Below are 23,435 nucleotides of genomic sequence, written 5' to 3'. Positions count from 1 at the left end.
ATGACACTGTACATCATTTATTAGGATACTGTACATCATTTATTATAATACTGTACACCTTTCATTATGGTACTGTACATTATTTATTACAATACTGTACATAATGTATTATAACACTGTACATCATTTATTATGATACTGTACATCGTTTATTATATACTCTACATCATTTATAATACTGTATATAATTTATCATAATACTGTGCATCATTTATTGTGATACTGTACATTATTTATTATATTATACATAATTTATTATGATACCGCACATTATTATGATACTATTTTTAATTTATCATACGGTACATTATTTATTATGATACTGTACATCATTTATTATGATACTGTACATTATTTATTATGATACTGTACATAATTTATTATAATACTGTACATAATTTATTATGATACTGTACATTGTTTATTATATACTGTACATCATTTATAATACTGTATATAATTTATCATAATACTGTGCATCATTTATTGTGATACTGTACATTATTTATTATATTGTACATAATGTATTATGATACCGCACATTATGATACTATTATTAATGTATCATACTGTACATTATTTATTATGATACTGTACATTGTTTATTGTGATACAGTATATAATTTATTATACTGCACATAATTATGATACTGTACATAATTTATTATAATACTGTACATCAATTATTATGATACTGTACATCATTATAATAATGTACATCATTATTATGATACTGTACATTATGTACATTATTTATCATGATACTGTTCATCATTAATATGATACTGTACATTTTTATCATGATACTGTACTTGAGATAAAACGTTATTAGACAAACTGGATAATTCTTCACTCACTTCATTAGAGATGTCAGACATGTTTGCTTCACACCACAATGAAACTAATACACAAGACATTTTGTGTAGCCTGAAAGGCAAAAACACACACTCACACGCGCGCGCACACGCACGCACACACGCACGCACCATGAATTGATTAACGTGGACCCCGACTTAAACAAGTTGAAAAACTTATTGGGGTGTTACCATTTAGTGGTCAATTGTACGGAATATGTACTGTACTGTGCAATCTACTAATAAAAGTTTCAATCAATCAATCAATCAAACACAGTCGGAGTGAAGAAGCCCACCTCAAACTTCTGCCGCAGCTCCTCGTCACCCTCCTCCCCCTCAGGAGGAACAGGAACGTTGAAGTACTCGCCTTCTTCCTGCGACAGCATCTTGAACCTGAGCAGCACATCACCAATTAGTCCTCACTGTAAGTGCGGCCATCAGGCCAGGTGCCGACACTTAGTGCGCCCATGTCAAGTCTGCAAGAATGATGGGATCATTATTTGGCGATTGTTGGCCATGGATGGAGGACGATAGAAGACGTAAATCGCCACATGGCGGGACCTCTATCGCACTTTCAACCCTTGGACTACCAGAATCATTCACACATGCTTCCATCTTCCACTGGAATGTGCTGCTTTCAAGTGAGTGGGAAAAAGCACAACTTTCCAAGTCAAACTAAAAACATTTACAACAAACAAGACACGGTCGCTATAAAACAAGATATTAAAAATTTTGTTAAGACAAAAATTGGTTGATAACAATTTTTGTAAACTGATTGTGAGTCACATGTATTAGTGTATAGTTTATGGTGTGGTTTTGTTTTGTGATGCGCCCTACAAAGTGTTAATACTGTAAGTGTTGTACTTATTACGCACCAGGTGTTTCATTATCATATCATCATATGTTGCCATCCAAGCAACGTTACCATGGACGCCCCTGCTTATTTCAGCAAGACAATGCCAAGCCACGTGTTACATCAACGTGGCTTCATAGTAAAAGAGTGCGGGTACTAGACTGGCCTGCCTGTAGTTCAGACCTGTCTCCCATTGAAAATGTGTGGCGCATTATGAAGCCTAAAATACCACAACGGAGACCCCCGGACTGTTGAACAACTTAAGGTGTACATCAAGCAAGAATGGGAAAGAATTCCACTTAAGAAGCTTAAAAAATGTGTCTCCTCAGTTCCCAAACGTTTACTGAGTGTTGTTAAAAGGAAAGGCCATGTAACACAGTGGTGAACATGCCCTTTCCCAACTACTTTGGCACGTGTTGCAGCCATGAAATTCTAAGTTAATTATTATTTGCAAAAAAAAATAAAGTTTATGAGTTTGAACATCAAATATCTTGTCTTTGTAGTGCATTCAATTGAATATGGGTTGAAAAGGATTTGCAAATCATTGTATTCCGTTTATATTTACATCTAACACAATTTCCCAACTCATATGGAAACAGGGTTTGTAGTTTATGGTGTGGTTTTGTTTTCTGTTGCGCCCTACAAAGTGTTAATGCTGTAAGTATTATACTTGTGATGTGCATCTTAGTTGTAGTTTTCATTGACAAATTTGGAGGTGTTGAAATTGCCATGTAAAATCGCTAATGCTAATCAGTAGCACGTCAATAGAAAAGCCAACACATATTAGCATCAAACTAGCGCATTTTGGGGCCCCGTCGTCCCTACTCCTGGCTCCTCACCATCCGTCCACGCCTTGCTTCTGCAGCTCCGAGATGCCAAAGGACAGCGACCCCATGAAGTCATTGCGGCTGGTCAGGTCCCAGTCCCACGCCTCCACGGACAGACGGCGGTCCTTGTCGCACTCCTTCAGGTGGCTGCGGGAGGAACATAAAGATCAGAGCTGCTCTGGTGTCACACCAACATATGTCCAGCAGGGCGGCATTAACGCTACGCAAACCCAAAATGTCTCATATTTATTTTTATGTGTGCTTCAAAATACACTAAAATACTAAACTGACACAATTCACTATTCATGTTACTGCTTGTGTGATATAAAACATCAATACAGTAGTTGTTTACTATTGTGTTACTTTTAAGTCTGTGTGATATAAAACAAGTAAAACATAAATACAGTAGTTGTTTACCATTGTGTTACTTTTAAGTCCGTGTGATATAAAACAAGTAAAACATAAATACAGTATTTGTTAAAAATGGTGTTACTTTTAAGTCCGTGTGACATAAAACAAGTAAAACATCAATAAAGTATGTGTTTACAATTGTGTTACTTTTAAGTCTGTGTGACATAAAACAAGTAAAACATCAATAAATGTTTACAATTGTGTTACTTTTAAGTCTGTGATATAAAACAAGTAAAACATCAATAAAGTATGTGTTTACAATTGTGTTACTTTAAGTATGTGTGATATAAAACAAGTAAAACGTCAATAAAGTATTTGTTTACAATTGTGTTACTTTTAAGTCTGTGTGATATAAAACAAGTAAAACATTAATAAATGTGTTTACAAGTGTGTTACCTGTAAGTCTGTGTGCTATAAAACAAGTAAAACATTATTACAGTATTTCTTTACTATTGTGTTACTTTTAAGTCTGTGTGATACAAAACAAGTAAAACATCAATACAATATTTGTTGAAAATGTTGTTACTTTTTAAGTCTGTGTGATATAAACAAGTAAAACATCAATAAAGTATATGTTTACAATTGTGTCACTTTTAAGTCGGTCTGATATAAAACATGTAAAACATCAATAAAGTATTTATTTACAATTTTGATACTTTTAAGTATTCCGTTGCAACTTTCTGAAAAAGCTGCTGCAATAATGAAACAAAAAAGATGTGTTGACATTATGATGTCAATGTCGATTTTCTATTGAATGACAAATCTTATTTGTAACAATTTTTAATCTATTAAAAATGTTGATAGAAACAACAAAACAAGCAAAGACCGTGAAAAGGTGTGTTATTATTTGTGCTATGGCGCCATCTTTTGGACGAGTTTGCTCCCACTTTGAACCGGAAATAGAAGTGTCGTTCCGTCTTCTAACCGTCCATAGCGTTTCTACTTGTACGGATTCATCACGCCAAGCAACGTTTGTAAGTTTTACAATATAACTAAAACAATTCTTACTTACTATAGCGTCCCATGTGTGATGTCTGTAGGAGTGTTTTCATGCATATTTGAATGTGCTATCGTAATGTAATGACGCGTCGTTAGCATTAGCGAGCGTCTGTGTTAGTATAACTTTTTCGTATTGGTTCACTTTCACAAATTCCTCAGTAAATTCACCAAAACGTCACAGTGGAGTTATTGAGTCTGTTTAGCTGATTGGAGAGCTAGCTTGCGCAGCTAGTGGGTCCATGACCATGACTTCTGTTTTGTTTGATCTTCTGTTTTACTGCCGTGTTGCAGACACCGTTTGGAAACAATGAAGGTATGTAAATAAACATTTATTTGTGTAAATAACTAATTTCACAACCTATATACCTGCGACTTATAGTCCGGTGCGGCTAATATATGAAAAAAATATGATTTTCTCCTATTATTTAGTGGGTGTGGCTTAAAGCGAGGTTTTCTGAATATAAGACACATAATTGGAAAGCGCGCTGTGATGAAAAGAAGATAAAAGAGAGAGGGAGAGAGGGAGAGAGAGAGAGAGAGAGAGAGAGAGAGAGAGAGAGAGAGAGAGAGAGAGAGAGAGAGAGAGAGAGAGAGAGAGAGAGAGAGAGAGAGAGAGAAGCTCTCATTAATGGAGGGAATAAAAGAAGGATGAATAATAAATGGCTTACAATTTAAAGGTCTCATTCCAGACGGGGTTGAGGCAGCATTTGATGGTCTTGGTCTTCTGTTTACTTTCACTGCGAGGGTCTGGAATCAGTTTCAGTTTGACGTAGGGGTCCGACAGGCCGTTGGGGTCCATGGGGACCAGGTTCCTGGCCTCTTTGACTGCCAGGACAAGGAGGAAGGAGCCAGACTTAGAGACAGTGGGTACAAGTCAGGGATGGAACTCTGAATGTGGTCCTTGGTCTTCTATAGAGTCGGGATGAAGAACAGCCTTCACAATAAAGGCGCTGTGTGCTACATCCGGTCTGACTGCGTTAACAAAATAAAGGTGTGAAAAAAGTCGCTTACATAAGCACTTTGTACTTAAAGCAATCATTGGTACATTTTTGTTACACAAGTATTTTTAAATATAATATACATGTAATATATGACTATATTATTTTAAATATAATGTACATGTAATATATGACTATATTATTTTAAATATAACGTACATGTAATACATGACTATATTATTTTAAATATAATGTACATATAATACATGACTATATTATTTTACATATAATGTACAAGTAATATATGACTATATCATTTTAAATATAATGTACATGTAATATATGATTTTATTGATATTAAAATCTGCACTGCATAAAGAATTGTAAAACAAGTTGAATAGAAGGTAAGAGAAGGAAGAAGAAGGTAATATAAGTGAACTAAATGTAAAATAAGGTGAAATAATGATAAAAGGTCATTAGAAGGTAAAGACTGTAAATAAAAGGTGAAATCACAAAAATAAAATGAAAAAAATAAAAGGCTATAGAAGGAATATGAGAAAAAGTAGTAAATAAGGGGTAAAACAAGGTAAATAGAAAATAAAATAAATGAATTAAAGGTAAGAGAAAAAGGGTATAGAGAAGGTAAAAGAAAGTAAATATAAGGTAAAGGCAGTGAATAAAAGGTAAAATAAGGAATATTTAAACAAAAAAGGTAAAAGAAAAAATATTAAAGAAAAAGTAGTAGGAAAAAAGGGTAGAACAAGGTAAATAGAAGGTCAAATAAATGAATCAAAGGTAAAATAAAAGTGTATAGAGAAGGTAATAGAAAGTAAATATAAGCTAAAGGCAGTGAATAAAAGGTAAACTAAGGTAAATGAAATGAAAATAAAAGGTAAAAGAAAGAATATCAAAGAAAAAGTAGTAAAAAAAAACGGGTAAATAGAAGGTAAAAGAAATGACTTAAAGGTAAGGGAAGGGAAAAAAGGGTAAGGAGAAGGTCAAATAAAGTAAATATAAGGTCAAGGTAGTGAATGAAAGGTAAAATAAGGAAAATACAAGGTAATATAATATGTATAATGTAATGTAATAATGTAATTAAGAAGGTAAAATAAGGAAGATAGAAGGTAAAACATGATCAAACAAAGTAAAATTTGGTCAAATAGGTAAATAAAAGGTAAAAAAAGGTAGATAAAAAGTAAAATAAGGTAGATAAGGTCAAATAAGTTATATAGAGGGTTAAAGAAGGTAAAAAAGGTTAAATGGAAGGTAAGAGAAGTTAATAAAAGGTAAAATAAGTTAAATAGAAGGTAAAATAAAGTAAATAAAAGGTAAAAGAAGGGATATAGAGAATAAAAGTAATAAATGAGGGGTAAAATATGTAAAAAAGGTCAACTAAATGATTACATGTAAAAGAAGGTTAAAAAAAAGGGCAAAAAGAAGGTAAATAGAAGGTCAAATAAGTTAAATAGAAGATATTTAAATATTTAAATACAGTATAAGATATCCAGAATGGCTTTGATGACGGCAGAGACTCAAGTTTGTGAAGTTAACCACAGAGCTGATAGAGCGCGTGAAACCCTCAGTGGAGCAGGCCCATAAATATTCCATGCTGCGTGTTAAAGTGACCATAAAGACACAAGCAGGCCAAATAGTCTCCAAGGATTTTTACATCAAATACAGAACTGTGTGCTTTTATGTCTGCTTCAATAATTCATCTTTTTCTCTATGTCAGCTCTAAAGTGTGTCCTGCAGAACACTGAATCATGTGCGATACAAGCAGTCCTGCAGAGTGTTTATTTGCGTGTGATATCATGTGCGATACAAGCAGTCCTGCAGAGTGTTTATTTGTGTGTGATATCATGTGCGATACAAGCAGTCCTGCAAAGTGTTTATTTGTGTGTGATATCATGTGCGATACAAGCAGTCCTGCAGAGTGTTTATTTGTGTGTGATATCATGTGTGATACAAGCAGTCCTGCAGAGTGTTTATTTGTGTGTGATATCATGTGCGATACAAGCAGTCCTGCAGCGTGTTTACTTGTGTGTGATGTCATGTGTAATACAAGCAGTCCTGCAGTGTTTACTCGTGTGTGTGTGATAACATGTGCGAAACAAGCAGTCCTGCAGTGTTTACTCATGTGTGATATCACGTGCGATACAAGCAGTCCTGAAGAGTATTTACTTGTGTGTGATATCATAAGCGGTACAAGCAGTCCTGCAGAATTTGTATTTGTGTGTGGTATCACGTGCGAAACAAGCAGTCCTGCGGAGTGTTTACATGTGTGTGTGATATCATGTGCAATACAAGCCATCCTGCAGAGCGTTTACTTGTGTGTGATATCATAAGCGGTACAAGCAGTCCTGCAGAGTGTTTAATTGTGTGTGATATCATGTGCGATACAATCAGTCCTGCAGAGTGTTAACTCGTGTGTGTGATATCATGTGCGATACAAGCAGTCCTGCAGAATTTGTGTTTGTGTGTGGTATCACGCGCGAAACAAGCAGTCCCGCGGAGTGTTTACATGTGTGTGTGTGACATCAAGTGCGATACAAGCAGTCCTGCAGCGTGTTTACTAGTGTGTGATATAATGTGCGATACAAGCAGTACTACTGTGTTTATTTGTGTGTGATATTATGTGCGATACAAGCAGTCCTGCAGCGTGTTTACTTTGGTGTGATATCATGTGTGATACAAGCAGTCCTGCAGCGGGTTTACATGTGTGTGATATTAAGTGTGATACAAGCATTCCTGCAGCGTGTTTACTAGTGTGTGATATCATGTGCAATACAAGCAGTATTACGGTGTTTATTTGTGTGTGATATTATGTGCGATACAAGCAGTCCTGCAGCGTGTTTACTTTGGTGTGATATCATGTGCGATACAAGCAGTCCTGCAGCGTGTTTACTTGTGTGTGATGTCGTGTGCGATACAAGCAGTCCTGCAGAGTGTTTACATGTGTGTGTGTGTGATATCATGTGAGATACAAGCAGTCCTGCAGAGTGTTTACATGTGTGTGATATTAAGTGTGATACAAGCAGTGCTGCAGCGTGTTTACTAGTGTGTGATATCATGTGTGATACAAGCAGCATTACAGAGTGTCAACTTGTGTGTAATATCATGTGCGATACAAGCAGTCCTGCAGTGTTTACTAATGTGTGATATCATGTGCGATACAAGCAGTCCTGCAGAGTGTTTACTAATGTGTGACATCATATGCGATACAAGCAGTCCTGCAGAGTGTTTACCAGTGTGTGAAATCATGTGCGATACAAGCAGTCCTGCAGAGTGTTTACTAATGTGTGATATCATATGCGATACAAGCAGTCCTGCAGAGTGTTTACTAGTGTGTGAAATCATGTGCGATACAAGCAGTCCTGCAGCGTGTTTACTAGTGTGTGATATCATGTGTGATACAAGCAGCATTACAGAGTGTTAACTTGTGTGTAATATCATGTGCGATACAAGCAGTCCTGCAGTGTTTACTTGTGTGTGATATAATGTGCGATACAAGCAGTCCTGCAGAGTGTTTACTAATGTGTGATATCATGTGCGATACAAGCAGTCCTGCAGAGTGTTTACTAATGTGTGACATCATATGCGATACAAGCAGTCCTGCAGAGTGTTTACCAGTGTGTGAAATCATGTGCGATACAAGCAGTCCTGCAGAGTGTTTACTAATGTGTGATATCATATGCGATACAAGCAGTCCTGCAGAGTGTTTACTAGTGTGTGAAATCATGTGCGATACAAGCAGTCCTGCAGACTTGTGTGTGATCTAATAGAGAATGATTTAGCAAGAGAATAAAATCCAACAAGATGTTCAACTTCTGCTGTTGTGACTCAGAGACCGAAAATATTGACATAATGCTCATTTTCTTTTGATTAAAAAAATTATTAAAAAGTAAAAAGATTGTTTCACATAAATATATCATTTGTGTAAGATTGTTATATTTCAGCCATGGTTACAAATGGTGTAATAATTTAAAAATAACAGTAAAAAGCAGTCATAAACATAGTTTCTGTGTGAGATTACAAATGATTGAATTGTTGTAATAAAATTGAGATACTAGTCCAAACATTAGAAGAAATAAAGACATAAACATAACAATTCACCCATTATTGGCTCAATAAAAACAAGAATGTTATTGTTTTTCCTTCAAACATCATTTCTGAGACACAGTACTGAGGAACATGAATGGCACCGTAACCATGGTAACAGGTCAAGATATTACCTTTCCTCTGCTGCCACCTACAGGTAGACAAATATACTGCATTGTTACTTCTGCATTAATCTGATCTTTTCAAAAACAGATTTCATAAGTAGTGAAGAAAATAATAAACAAAAAAAACACATAAACATCTTCATGATGATATTAGTTTGTCATGACTATTGTACTAATATTTGTATTATTCATAACCTGGACACATTTTCAGTGCATTTGCATGTTTTAAATGTGCATCTTTTCACTGTTAAAAAAAAAAGTCAGAAGATTTTACAGTAAAAAATACTTGATTGAATTGAGAAAAAAGACATAAGACAAAAGTGTTATTGTTTTTACATTTACAGTAATGTACTGTAAAAAACAAACATCTTAAATATATGGCTTTACTGGTATTAAATATAATGTACATGTAATGTAAGACTATGCAATTTTAGATATAATGTACACGTAATACATGACTAAATTATTTTAAATATAATGTACATGTAAAAAATGACTATATTATTTTAAATATATGTACATGTAAACAATGATTATATTATTTTAAATATAATGTACATATAATATATGACTATATTATTTTAAATATAATGTACATGTTTACATATTATTATATATAATTTTAAATATAACATACATGTAAAAAATGACTATATTATTTTAAATATAATGTACATGTAATATATGACTATATTATTTTAAATACAATGTACATGTAATATATGCCTATATTATTTTAAATATAACTTACATGTAAAAAATGACTATTATTTTAAATAAAATGTACATATGAAAAATACTATTATTTTGAATATAATGTACATGTAAAACAATTATTATATTATTTGAAATTTAATGTACATGTAATATTTGAGTATATTATTTTGAATATAATGTACATGTAATATATGACTATATTGATTTTAAATGTCATGTATGTGTAATATATGACTATATTATTTCAAATGTATGTTTGCGTATTTTAACTTTAAGGCATTCCACGTTGTCTGTATTTGATCAATTTTGCATTATTTTCATTCATTAAACGATTAATTGAAGCGACAGATTATGAATTGAAGCTTATTTCTAATCAAATTAATCGATTGAATGGAATAATCGCTGCAGCCTGGCATGAGACTTGAGTCCTAAAGTGCTTGAAAGTAGGAACTAGTGTTAACAGAGAGGTGACAGTAAACATTTCGTAGTTCCACCACTGGAGGGAGAGAGAGCGTGTGTGAGTTCTTGTATTTCTACCATTCTGGAGACATCAACAAGGAATGGTTAAAATGGTAAAATGGGTTATACTTGTATAGCGCTTTTCTACCTTCAAGGTACTCAAAGCGCTTTGACACTATTTCCACATTCACCCATTCACACACTGATGGCGGGAGCTACCATGCAAGGCCCTAAACACGACCCATCAGCATACCTGCCAACTTTTGAAATCAGAAAAACCTAGTAGCCAGGGTCCAGGGGCCGCAGGCCCTGGTAGGTCCAGGACAAAGTCCTGGTGGGGGGTTCCTTCGCCCCCCGACGCAAAATGATTATTAGCATTCAGACAGGTTAAAATGTTGCTAAAACAATCACTTTTCTATCAGTCACAGTGACTTTTCAAAACAAAAATATTACAGCAAAAATCATATGGGTTGATTGACATGTTTATTCTGTAAGCTAACTTCAATAGTTTGAAATTATTTTGACAGTTAATGCCAGTTATCCTGTCAACCTTTCACAAGACTTCAATTTGTTAATTGAAAGTATAAACAGTATAAACACTTTTTACAGTAAACAAATGGTAAAACAGTACTAAACAATTCCATAAAAAAAAAAATTGGTGTCATTATTAACTTTCTGTCCAAGCTTGTATAATCTACTGCCTTGTTCAATTGTAAAAAATATTCTGTGCCTAAAATTCACATTTCTATCACAATTATCATACTGTAAACATGGTAAGCTAACTTCATTAAAATTAATAGTCCTGTCAATAGCATGGAATTACAATTCAAATGTAGTTTTTTTGTAAACCTTTCAAAAGAATTCAAAATATGAAAAATTAATGAAAATTAATTTAAGCCATCAGACACTTGAAAAGTGGCACATCACATCTCTAATGTAATCATTTTAACTTTTCAACAGAAATAGCACTGCAAAAATATTAAGGACATACTTCTGTATTTTGGTAGTTATGCTGTCAACATTTAACAAGATTTCTTCAACATGGACTTGAAAGCATAAATAGTATAAACACTTTTAACAGTATAACAGTACTAAACAATTCCAATAGATAACATTGGTGTCATTACCTTTTTGTTTGCTCAATTATTGCCTCCGTAAATAAAACTTTGGCATTTATCACATCCAAAGAATCTGTTTGGGCGACGAAAAACGTTGAACGTTTTCCACTTGTATCGCTAGCAACGGCATTAGACTTGTGTTTTTTTGTCCCAACGTGGTCTTTTACATCGCTAATTCCTCCGTGTCCGATCGAAACATCTTGTCTGCACAAGGTGCAATTCGCGTAGTTTTCACCCTTTTTGGAACGGATAATTATTCCCGGATAGGCTTTTGAATATTCTTCACGGAATGACTGCAGTTTCCTTTTCGGTTTAAGACTCGTATGCGATTTTTCTCCGGCTGATTCCATGATCGTTCGCTTGTTTGGAAACAATGGCAACTGGTGCCTCGGGCTTGGCAGCGGTGCTATAAATAGCCTCGCGCATGACATTCGGAATGGCTCAATAGGAAGTTACAGGAAGCACTGGTAGGGCTGGGCGATATGACTAAAAAATGTATCACGATATAAGTGTTTCATATCAGTCGATATCGATAATTATTGATTTAAAAAAAAAAATATTCTAAATAAAGACCAGGAGAAAAAAGGCTGAATTTAAATACTTTTATTTTAAATATAAGTAGGTAGCATGTCCTTCGCTAATTGATCCACCACTGCATCCGTTATTTCTTTATAACGTTTTGAATTTTTGTCATATGGCACTGCTGCCGAGTATCTCTCGATGGTGGTCTGTTGTTGCCGCTTCGGTGCTGTTCCACTTGCACCGGCTGATGTAGATGGTTGTGGTTGTTTGTTACTGCTGTACTCCAGCGGGTGAGAGCGGCTCAGGTGGTAAAATAAGTTTGTCGTGTCCCCAGACTTGGTCGGGACGACGACCTTGCAAAGTTTGCAGACAGTATTACTCTGATTCGTATCGGACTTAAAAAATCCAAAATACTGCCAAACTGGTGACGTGACGTTTCCTTTTTTATTTACAATTTCCTCTCGTGCCGCCGCACTCATATTCCCGTTTTGTTTCACTCCTCGTCGTCAGCTCGCCGTTGTTGCTTTTTTTTTTTTTCCTGTTAGCATTTCCCAGAATGCCTTGCGGTTCAGGCTCGGCCGTGATAGGTTGAGAGGCCAAAGCCCTTCATCTGCCTACACCCCCCCAGAATGCCGTGCGGTTCCGGCTCGGCATTTCTTCCTATTTTTTCTAACAGAACTCAGTGAAATTATCGAACGTTCTATCGACCCCATTTTCTATTGATATTGATCACATGTCTATCGCAATATATATTGTTATTGTTTTATCTCCCAGCCCTAGGAAGCAGTGTCGATTGTCATTGTTGTTACGCGATTTCGTGAATAAAACTTTTTAAAAAATTAATAAAATTTAATTAATGAAAAAACGTATTTTTTATCACTGCAACCGTAACCCGGAATAGGTTGATGAAAACCGTACTAATTACGGGAAAACCGGAGTAGTTGGCAGGTATGCATCAGGAGCAAGGATGAAATGTCCTGCTCAAGGACACAACGGACGTGACTAGGTTGGTAGATGGTGGGGATCGAACCAGTACACCCTCAGGTCGCCGGCACAGCCACTCACCCAACTGCGCCACGTTGTCATGATTTGAGGAAAAGTAGCTTCCATATGAGGATGTGTGAACAAGTGAGGACATAAATCATGGTCCCAATACAGAAAACCATTGCATCTAATAGAGAATGTCTCATTTGCACCCCAAAATGAGGGTGGTCCCAAAAAGGAGGGATTGTTCAAATTGACTGTGTGTCGCTTTTAAAAGTGCTCCCCCTCTGGCCAACATATGTAATGACAAGTGTGTGTCAGAAATTGAAATGCGCCCCCTTTGGCCAAAATTAATTTAAAAAAAAAATAAATATGTATAGACTTAGACTTAGACTTCCTTTTTATTGTCATTCAAATTTGAACTATTACAGCACAGATAAGAACGAAATTTCGTTACATAAGCTCATGGTAGTGCAGGATAAAAAAGCAATAAGGTGCATATATAAATAAATAAATATATATAAATAATATATACATATATATATATGAAATAAATAAATATATACAAAATATAGATAAATAAATAAATACATAAATAGATTACTGTACAGATAAATATATTGCACTTTTTCACATGTGTCCACATTTATGGATGTATGTTATATTGTTTTTTTTTTCCAGTGAGTTAATCCATTTTGGGGGGAGTTGAGGGGATAATTTAATTATGATGCATTCAAGAGTCTTACGGCCTGAGGGAAGAAGCTGTTACAGAACCTGGAGGTTCTGCTTCGGAGGCTGCGGAACCTCTTTCTAAAGTCCAGCAGTGAAAACAGTCCTTGGTGGGGGTGGGAGGAGTCTTTGCAGATTTTCTGAGCCCTGGTCAGTATATAGAGACTTACTGTAATAACTTGAAGTAAATAATGACGATTAAAAACCAAATACAAACAAAAAATTCAACAAAAAACTTTTGTCTTTTTTCTTTTTCTTTTTTTTTTATACATAAAATTGGGAACAATTTCTCATATCATTTCAGTTTTGGTAATGTTGCAATATTTTCTCGTAAAATTATTACTTTTTTATGGAAATATATTACTTTTTAATGCAAAATGGTAACATTTGTCATGTAAAATTTAGACTTTTGTCACAATATTGCCAATTTGTTTGTTGTTCTTGTAAAACAGTGACATTTTTTGAGTAGAATTATGACTTTTGTTATAATTTTGCCAAGTAAAATTCCATCCATCCATCCATCCATTTTCTACCGCTTATTCCCTTCGGGGTCGCGGGGGGCGCTGGAGCCTATCTCAGCTACAATCGGGTGGAAGGCGGGGTACACCCTGGACAAGTCGCCACCTCATCACAGGGCCAAGTAAAATTCCGATTATTATTATAATATTGCCAAAATGTTAAGCTTTTCTTGTAAAATTGTGACTGTTGTTGAGCAAAATTCAACTTTTATCATAATATTACACAAATGTTCGCTTATTCTTGTAAAATTTTTACTTGCGTTGTGAAATTGTGACATTTTTCTTGTGAAATCCCAACTAATTTTTCACAGCAAGCTTTTTTATATTTGCATAGTATGTATATATTATTAATGTTGTAAATACACTTCTTTGTATACCTAGAAAGTGTTCCCTCGCTACAACGCGGTTCACTTTACACGGCCTCGCTGTTAAAAAATAATGTGTAAATGAAAAAAACATAATAAATTAAAAAAAACGTGTAAACAAAAAAAACTTAATAAATTAAAAAAAACGTGAAAAACAAAAAAAAACATTAAAAAAACGTCTAAACAAAAAAAGTTAATAAAATACGTGTAAACGAAAAAACATTTAAAAAAAAGTGTAAGCAAAAAAACAACAACATTATAAATAAATAATGTGTGTGTGTGTGATGTGGTGAGAGAGATACTTACTGGTGACAGTGAGCACGTTGGTCTTGATCTCAGCAGTGATGTAGATGCGACCTCTCCTCTCAGTGTGGTCTGTCCCACACAGGCTAGGCACGTTAGCCACACATCGTTTATGAATGTTCATCATGCAGTCTGCAACAGACAAGGTACACTCAGTAACCACCACAGCAGGGCTGGTCAAAGTGCTGCACGGGGGCCATTTGTGCCCCGCTCAGACAAAAATAATAAATAATAAATCAATTATTGATCTATTTAAGACTCCAATTACTTACATCAAATATTCCATTTTGAAATATTTTCTGGGAAAATATTGCATATTTTGTATGTTTGCCATATAACAAACACAATTTAATGTTAAAAAAAAGGGCATAATACCAACAAACATGTGAAATTATAATAAAAACGTATAATCGACAGAAAGATGTGAAGTTGATAAAGAGTGTTTAAAGTTAAAAAATACATTTATTACTTATTTTTAACATTTTTATGAGTGGAAACTTTTGGATCCCCAATAATTTTAGTGGGATTTGACTTATTTTTTAATAATAATGAATTAAAATCAGGGTGTTATGAATTATCAGTGTTGGGTTAGTTACTGAAAAACAGTAACTAGTTACAGTTACTAGTTACTTTATTTCAAAAGTAACTCAGTTACTAACTCAGTTACTTACACCAAAAAGTAATGCGTTACTGTGAAAAGTAACTATTTAGTTACTTCTTCTACTTTTTTTTTTTTTTTTTATAAAGCTCCCATTAATGCCCTTTTAGCCTTCATTTCAGTACTGTTATTGCACTGGAGAATAATACAATCTGTTGATCAACTTGACATACACTTGCATCACTGAACTCTGCTAAGCAATGTGCTCTACATACAACACACAAAGACAAAGATATGTTTCAAAGGGCCAATTTATTTCAGGCCAGAACAAATTGACAAAACTATTTTAAATAGCTGCAACATAACATACATAAGTAACAAACAGCATAATAACACTAACACTAACACTAACCACGTTAAACCCAGATTCCGAACTAACAAAGGTCTTAACTCATTTTCTTTCTATGCCACTTCAATATGGAATGCACTCCCAACAGGTGTAAAAGAAAGGGCATCTCTATCCTCCTTCAAAACCGCACTAAAAGAACACCTCCAGACAACTACAACCCTAAACTAACACCCTCCCTTCCACATAATACCTCTTCGGATTGTAAATAATCAAATGTAGACACTTTTTCTTATACTTTCTGATCTCTCTCTGTGTCCACTACTTGCTATACATATCCTACTAAGTCAGTCCTACACTGTTTCAATGTCCATTTCTCTGATGATGCAATTGTTGATGACTGAAGTGTTGATACCAACCAAACCTAACCCCCTCCCACCCCCCTCCATATCCCACACCCCGGATTGTAAATAATTCAATGTATATACCCTGATGATTATCTTGTGTGATGACTGTATTATGATGTTAGTATATATTTGATAGTATATATCTGTATCATGAATCAATTTAAGTGGACCCTGACTTAAACAAGTTAAAAAACTTATTTGGGTGTTACCATTTAGTGGTCAATTGTACGGAATCTACTAATAAAAGTTTCAATCAATCAATCAATCAAAAACATAGCTGTAAACCTGGCTTCACCTAAGGAAGGCACACGTGACATACACAGAGCCTAACCAGGCAGATTTGAATTGTTGTTTTGGGCAGGAGATGGGATCTTTGATCCAAGACACAACATACATTTAACTAAAATGTTCTTTTCTTTGTGCTCGACAAAAGAAAAGAAGTGAGAATATCTCATACTTGCCAACCCTCCCGAATTTCAGTGCCTCTCCCTGGGACAACCATTCTCCAAATTACTCCCGATTTCCAGCCGGACGTAAGGCACGCCCCCTCCCGGTCCGTGCGGATCTGAGTGAGGACAGCCTGTCGTCACGTCCGCTTGGCCAACCAAAAAGTAACCACAGAACACTGTACCGTATAGTCGTATAGTGTTCTGTGGTTACTTTTTGGTTGGCCAACGGTTTACGTTGTATTGCGCACCCCCCTCCCCTCCCCTTCCCACACCCAGACACACAGAGAGCGCAGAGGAAGAATCAGAAGCACGTCTCTGCTTCGCTGCAATAAAACACACTCAGATCCTCAGTTTCTAGCCGATACTACATAAAAAATAGCGTAAAATAACGCAGTAACGCATCATGTAGTAACGGTAACTGAGTTACTGAATATAAAAAATAACGCGTTAGATTACTAGTTACCGCCGAAACTAACGGCATTACAGTAACGCTGTTACGGCTCAGGCTCCTGCCAACGCCGCTCATCCATCTGTGCGCACCTCGGGACACGCCCACGGGTGCGCGAATCCAGGGACGCGCCGCGCGCGTCCCCGCCCTGCAGCAGCCACCAGCTGCAATCACTCACCGGCAATCTACTCACCTGGGTCTGATGAGGGCGAGATCAATAAAGGACCAGTGGACCCAGGGATCGTCGCGGGAACTTAGTTTTCTCATGGTGTACCGTAAGCAACAAGCTTCATGCTCTCTATTCGTGTTTCCTCTCCATGCCTTGATTTGTCCCTTGTCTTCTCCCGTGTCCCCGCAGTACCCTTCGTCGTCTGGAAAGTGAGCTGTGCGTCTCACTTTTCCCTGGATCTCCCTCTGGACTCTGACTGCCTCCTTCGTTCCTCGACCTCTTGCTCGCCCCTGGATTCTGACGTCTCTCTCTGGCCCCGGATCATCTGCCTGCCCCCTGGACTTCCTCGTATCTCATTCAACACGTTGGTAACACTCACTTCAGTTAAATTCTACACATAGTCTTACACCATTCCCTTTTGGATAAAGTTCACACTCCATTTCCTTAGTTTATTAAATTAGTATTGTTTGTTATTATTATTATTATATATATATATTGAATTATATATATATATATATATATATATATATATATATATAATAAATAATTGTACATACTGCCCCCTGGTGTCTGTTTGCCGTCACCTCCCCTTGGTCCTACCATTACAGTAAGTTCCCGCCAAAATTATTAAGGACCTGACGGCACAGTTCCTTAGCCCCGCCCCTAGTGACTTTCGTTCCGCCCCCTGTGACAATTTTTTTTTTTTTTTTCTCTGCCTCTTGCCCCATTCACCATGTCTTTTTCTTTTTTTCACTCCACACCGGAGGAGTTGTCTTGTCCTGCCAAACTGTCGTGGAAAGGCATGTTTAGCAGTGATGTGAGCAAGGAGGAATTTACCCGTCGCCTGGACACCCTCCTCCCACCCTTAGTGACTGTTCCTCAGCCAGAAAGAAGCGTCTGGCATCCGCTTTCGGAGAGGGGGGGTAGTACTGGTGGCTGTGCTGATGGGGTGGCGCAGCTGCACCAAGACAGGCTACCCTCTGCCAGACTAATTCCACCTGTCTTCCGCTTTTCCCAGCCGCAACCACCAGTCCCCTGGCTAGCTTGCGAGCAACCACCAGTCCTCTGGCTAGCCTCCGAGCTAGCACCAGTCCCTCGGCTAGCGTCCGAGCTAGCACCAGTCCCTCGGCTAGCGTCCGAGCTAGCACCAGTCCCTCGGCTAGCGTCCGAGCTAGCACCAGTCCCTCGGCTAGCGTCCGAGCTAGCACCAGTCCCTCGGCTAGCGTCCGAGCTAGCACCAGCCCCTCGGCTAGCGTCCGAGCTAGCACCAGCCCCTTGGCTAGCGTCCGAGCTAGCACCAGCCCCTCGGCTAGCCTCTGAGCTAGCACCAGTCCCCAGGCTAACCTCTGAGCTAGCACCAGTCCCCAGGCTAGTCTCCGAGCTAGCACCAGCTCCCAGGCTGGTCCCCTCGTCTCCGTCAGCTCCCAGGCTGGTCCCCACGTCTCCACCAGCTCCCAGGCTGGCCCCCACATCTCCACCAGCTCCCAGGCTGGCCCCCACGTCTCCACCAGCTCCCAGGCTGGCCCCCACGTCTCCACCAGCTCCCAGGCTGGCCTCGACTTCTGCCCCTCGGCCTGCTCCGCCGACTTCAGCCCCTCGGCCTGCTCCGCCGACTTCAGCACCTCGGCCTGCTCCGCCGACTTCAGCACCTCGGCCTGCTCCGCCGACTTCAGCACCTCGGCCTGCTCCGCCGACTTCAGCACCTCGGCCAGCTCCTCAGCTGCCCTCCTCGTCTCCGGCTTTGACTTCCGCTGCTGCTTCCACGCCGATGACTTCCGCTGCTGCTTCCACGCCGATGACTACTTCCGCTGCTGCTTCCACGCCGATGACTACTTCCGCTGCTGCTTCCACGCCTCAGACGTCTCCTCCTCATTTCCGGCGAGACGCACCATTGCGCTACTCGCGTCTGCCTTCCCGACGGCCAAGATGGTGGCCGTTCCTTGGTCGCCCACCTCGCCGGCCTCAGCGGCGTTCTACTCGCCGCCGCCACCAGACTCGTCCTCGGTGGATTCGGGGACATTTGGGTCGGCGACCCACCACCAATTCACCCCTCCGGCCTCCCTTGATTTTTTTTCCTGTGCCTTTTGTGGTACGACCTGTAGGACATCTGGGAGCTGTCCATAAGGAGGGGGTACTGTTACGGCTCAGGCTCCTGCCAACGCCGCTCATCCATCGGTGCGCACCTCGGGACACACCCATCCAGGGACGCGCCGCGCACGTCCCCGCCCTGCAGCAGCCACCAGCTGCAATCACTCACCGGCAATCTACTCACCTGGGTCTGATGAGGGCGAGATCAATAAAGGACCAGTGGACCCAAGGATCGTCGCGGGAACTTAGTTTTCTCATGGTGTACCGTAAGCAACAAGCTTCATGCTCTCTATTCGTGTTTCCTCTCCATGCCTTGATTTGTCCCTTGTCTTCTCCCGTGTCCCCACAGTACCCTTCGTCGTCTGGAAAGTGAGCTGTGCGTCTCACTTTTCCCTGGATCTCCCTCTGGACTCTGACTGCCTCCTTCGTTCCTCGACCTCTTGCTCGCCCCTGGATTCTGACGTCTCTCTCTGGCCCCGGATCATCTGCCTGCCCCCTGGACTTCCTCGTATCTCATTCAACACGTTGGTAACACTCACTTCAGTTAAATTCTACACATAGTCTTACACCATTCCCTTTTGGATAAAGTTCACACTCCATTTCCTTAGTTTATTAAATTAGTATTGTTTGTTATTATTATTATATATATATATCGAATTATATATATATATATGGGGCAGCACGGTGGCAGAGGGGTTAGTGCATCTGCCTCACAATACGAAGGTCCTGAGTAGTCTTGGGTTCAATCCCGGGCTCGGGATCTTTCTGTGTGGAGTTTGCATGTTCTCCCCGTGACTGCGTGGGTTCCCTCCGGGTACTCCGGCTTCCTCCCACCTCCAAACACATGCACCTGGGGATAGGTTGATTGGCAACACTAAAATTGGCCCTAGTGTGTGAATGTGGGTGTGAATGTTGTCTGTCTATCTGTGTTGGCCCTGCGATGAGGTGGCGACTTGTCCAGGGTGTACCCCGCATTCCGCCCGATTGTAGCTGAGATAGGCTCCAGCGCCCCCCGCGACCCCAAAAGGGGGAATAAGCGGTAGAAAATGGATGGATGGATATATATATATATATATATATATATATATATATATATATATATAATAAATAATTGTACATACTGCCCCCTGGTGTCTGTTTGCCGTCACCTCCCCTTAGTCCTATCATTACAAAAGTCCCAACACTGTGAATTATTGATCTATTAAAATTACTTCAAATTAAATATTCCACTTTGAAATATTTTTGGAGGGAAAATATTACATATTTTGTATGTTTGCCATACAACAAACACCATTTTCTTTTAAAAAAATAATAATGAATCAAAATCAATGTTGTTATGAATTATTGATCTATTCATGGCTCCAATTACTTTGTGTCTTTTTATGAAAGAGTTGTTGGACAATGAACTTATGTAACTGTTATATGTCAGCAACATTTGTGTGTTTACAAATTCAGTGTAAACACATTTTTTGTGTGTAAAAATCATGTAAAAAATATTTCAGTGTGTAAAAATTCAGTGCAGAAATATTTGTTGCTTTAAAATTGGAGACTCATTTCAGGTCAATTAAGACTGAAGCACTTAATTGGCTCTTCTGAGAAAACCGATTCCTTCAGTTTTTATTGACCTGAATTTTTACACTCTGAATTTATATACTCTAATTATGTTTTTCCACTGAATTTCAATACACTGAATTTTTATACACAGAATTTTTATAAACTAAATTTTTATACACCAATTATGTTTTTCACTGAATTTTTATACACTGAATTTTAACACAATTAACTTTTATACACTAAAATGTTTTCACTGAATTGTAATAAACATAATTTTTACACTCTGAATTCAGAGGACAAATTTCACCACACTTAGTGTGTGCGTGACAATCATTGGTACTTTAACTTTAACTTTATACATTAATTATGTTTTTTACTGAATTTGAACACAATTAACTTTTATACACTAACATTTTTTCATTGTGTTTTCATACACTGAATTCTTATACACAGAATTTTAACACAATTAACTTTTATAGACTAAATATTTTTTTACTGAATTGTCATACACTCACAGAGTTTTACCCAATAAAATTGTCAGCATAATTTAATGTAAAAAAATTCAGCTCACAAAATTCAAATGCAAAAAATTCAGTTGTACACAGTGTCCAAAAAAAGCTTTGGTAATAAAAACACAAATTACTGTAAGTTCCAGACTATAATTTTCCTACGCTTTGAAGACTGCGGCTTATAAAACGGTGCGGCTAATCTATAGAATTTTCTTTGCTGACGGTCAAATGCCATGTCTACACTAAGTCGTTTAACCCCTTAAACTAATAATTATTTAGCCTAAGCCCCGTTTCAGACACACTAAACCAGCGTTTAAGGTCCCCCTCCACGGACAATTTTTTTACATGGCTAAGTGCGGCGTGTATTTCTTGAATCTACGGCTCTTAGCTTTGTATGAACTCATTGATCGTTTACAAACTGAGTTTGGAGAGGAAGTGACGTCAGAAAGAACGCGCCACAGCCAGCTTCGTAATAAAGCGGTTTCGTAACTCGGAGCTAACCACTGGAAAGATGGAGGCGAGTCATCCAGACATGCCTGTGTTTCTCCTTCTTCTACATGTACAGACACTTGTGGAAATCACACATGAATACCTTAAGAGAAAGTGATTGCAGCTATTTGGGATAAAACATTTCTCAGACGGCAAGAGAACTTTCCAATGTCCGGCCGGGTCAGTTGTGATGCTACTTAGCGAAAAACTTTGTCCATTTGGCGAAGGAGAGACAACGAGAATGCGAGATCCCGTGGATGTGATAAAAAAGGTAGCGTGTGCTTTGTATTACCTGGCCGTCGAGGAAAACAGCGAATGCATTTGGACTGGCAAAGCAGACTGTATCAGTTATTGTCCGCCACGTATGTCGCCGACTCAACGTCTAGGTCCAGAGTACATAAAGTCACCAAAATGAATGGACAATGAAGGTGAAGGCAAAAAAGTGAGGAGTGTCCTGACCAGATATCTAGATCCCAAGATTGATTAATGTTAAATGTTCTTTATCACATTGTTTAGGTGTCTAATAAAGATGTGATTAATTTATGATGGCTCAGGTGTGATTCACTACAATAGGGCCCCACAGCACATTGGATTCCAGTTAATTGAAATACCACAACACTGGATATTGTTCAGATAAGTTACATTTAAGAACTTGCACACAAAGCAACACTGGAGGCGACTATGACGTGCGCATTTTCCGCGCATGAGTATTAGGTTGTGTTGCGTCGGCGGACGGAGGTGAGCGGGGGTCTTAAACGGTGGCATTGTTGTGTGTGGACACGGATAAGGTTAGGTGGGATTTACCCTGGATAACCTTAGTGTAAACGGGGCCAAAATGCAAAAAGTTTAAAAAAAACAAGTAAAAGGTGTGTTATTGTTTGTGCTATGGCGCCATCTTTTGGACAAGCTCGCTCACTGCAGGTGCTGCATTGCCCCTCTGTTTAGACTGAGTTTTTAACCAGAAGGACAAGTGCAATTCCGTCGTAACGTGATGAAGCTAGCGTCGTTAGCTATAGCTAATATGCTAACACATAACATTATTAACTTACAATGACATTCTTTTTGTGTTGTTTCAGTTTCACAAATTCCTCAGTAAATTCACCAAGACGTCACCGTGGAGTTATTGAGTCGGTTTAGCTGATTAGAGAGCTCCTGTCAATAATTACACTTCACCTGGGAATCGATACAGGTACTCAACGCTACCAATTTTTGGTACTTTTTTGTGTGTGTTAATAAATAATAATTGTTTGATGATAAAATTTAATTTTTTTATGATGATAACTGTGCTGTCAAGTTGTGATATATTCTTTTATTATTATTATCACATTTGCAATACAGTTGCACTTCCAAGACTTCAGAGGGCAGTACTGCATAGCTTATGTATGACATGCTGTCTGACTCAGTAGCTTTTTCCACTAGTAGCACTAAATGCTGAATGAAAATAATTAGTGGCAAAAAAATTTTTTTTGTAGCAATATAAAATGTCTTAAATATCATAATTAACACTCAACAATGTACACATGTGCACGCATACATATAAACACCACTACTCTAACGC

General features: G+C 38.0%; 1 protein-coding gene across 2 annotated transcripts in view; it reads right to left on the bottom strand.

Moving 5' to 3' along the window:
* The window catches only part of prkcbb (protein kinase C, beta b), a 282,211-nt gene that overhangs the window by 101,245 nt on the left and 157,531 nt on the right, over positions 1-23,435 (bottom strand). For both annotated transcript variants that reach the window (XM_061981613.1, XM_061981612.1), the window contains exons 5-8: positions 14,824-14,952; positions 4,613-4,769; positions 2,547-2,681; positions 1,151-1,247 (exon numbers count right to left, since the gene is read on the bottom strand). In XM_061981613.1, the coding sequence (XP_061837597.1) occupies positions 1,151-1,247; positions 2,547-2,681; positions 4,613-4,769; positions 14,824-14,952 (518 nt within the window). The remainder of the gene's footprint in view (positions 1-1,150; positions 1,248-2,546; positions 2,682-4,612; positions 4,770-14,823; positions 14,953-23,435) is intronic.

Source organism: Nerophis lumbriciformis, linkage group LG24, assembly GCF_033978685.3.
Source record: "Nerophis lumbriciformis linkage group LG24, RoL_Nlum_v2.1, whole genome shotgun sequence".
Lineage (NCBI taxonomy): Eukaryota > Metazoa > Chordata > Actinopteri > Syngnathiformes > Syngnathidae > Nerophis > Nerophis lumbriciformis.
This window is presented reverse-complemented; position numbering and strand designations above follow the sequence as displayed.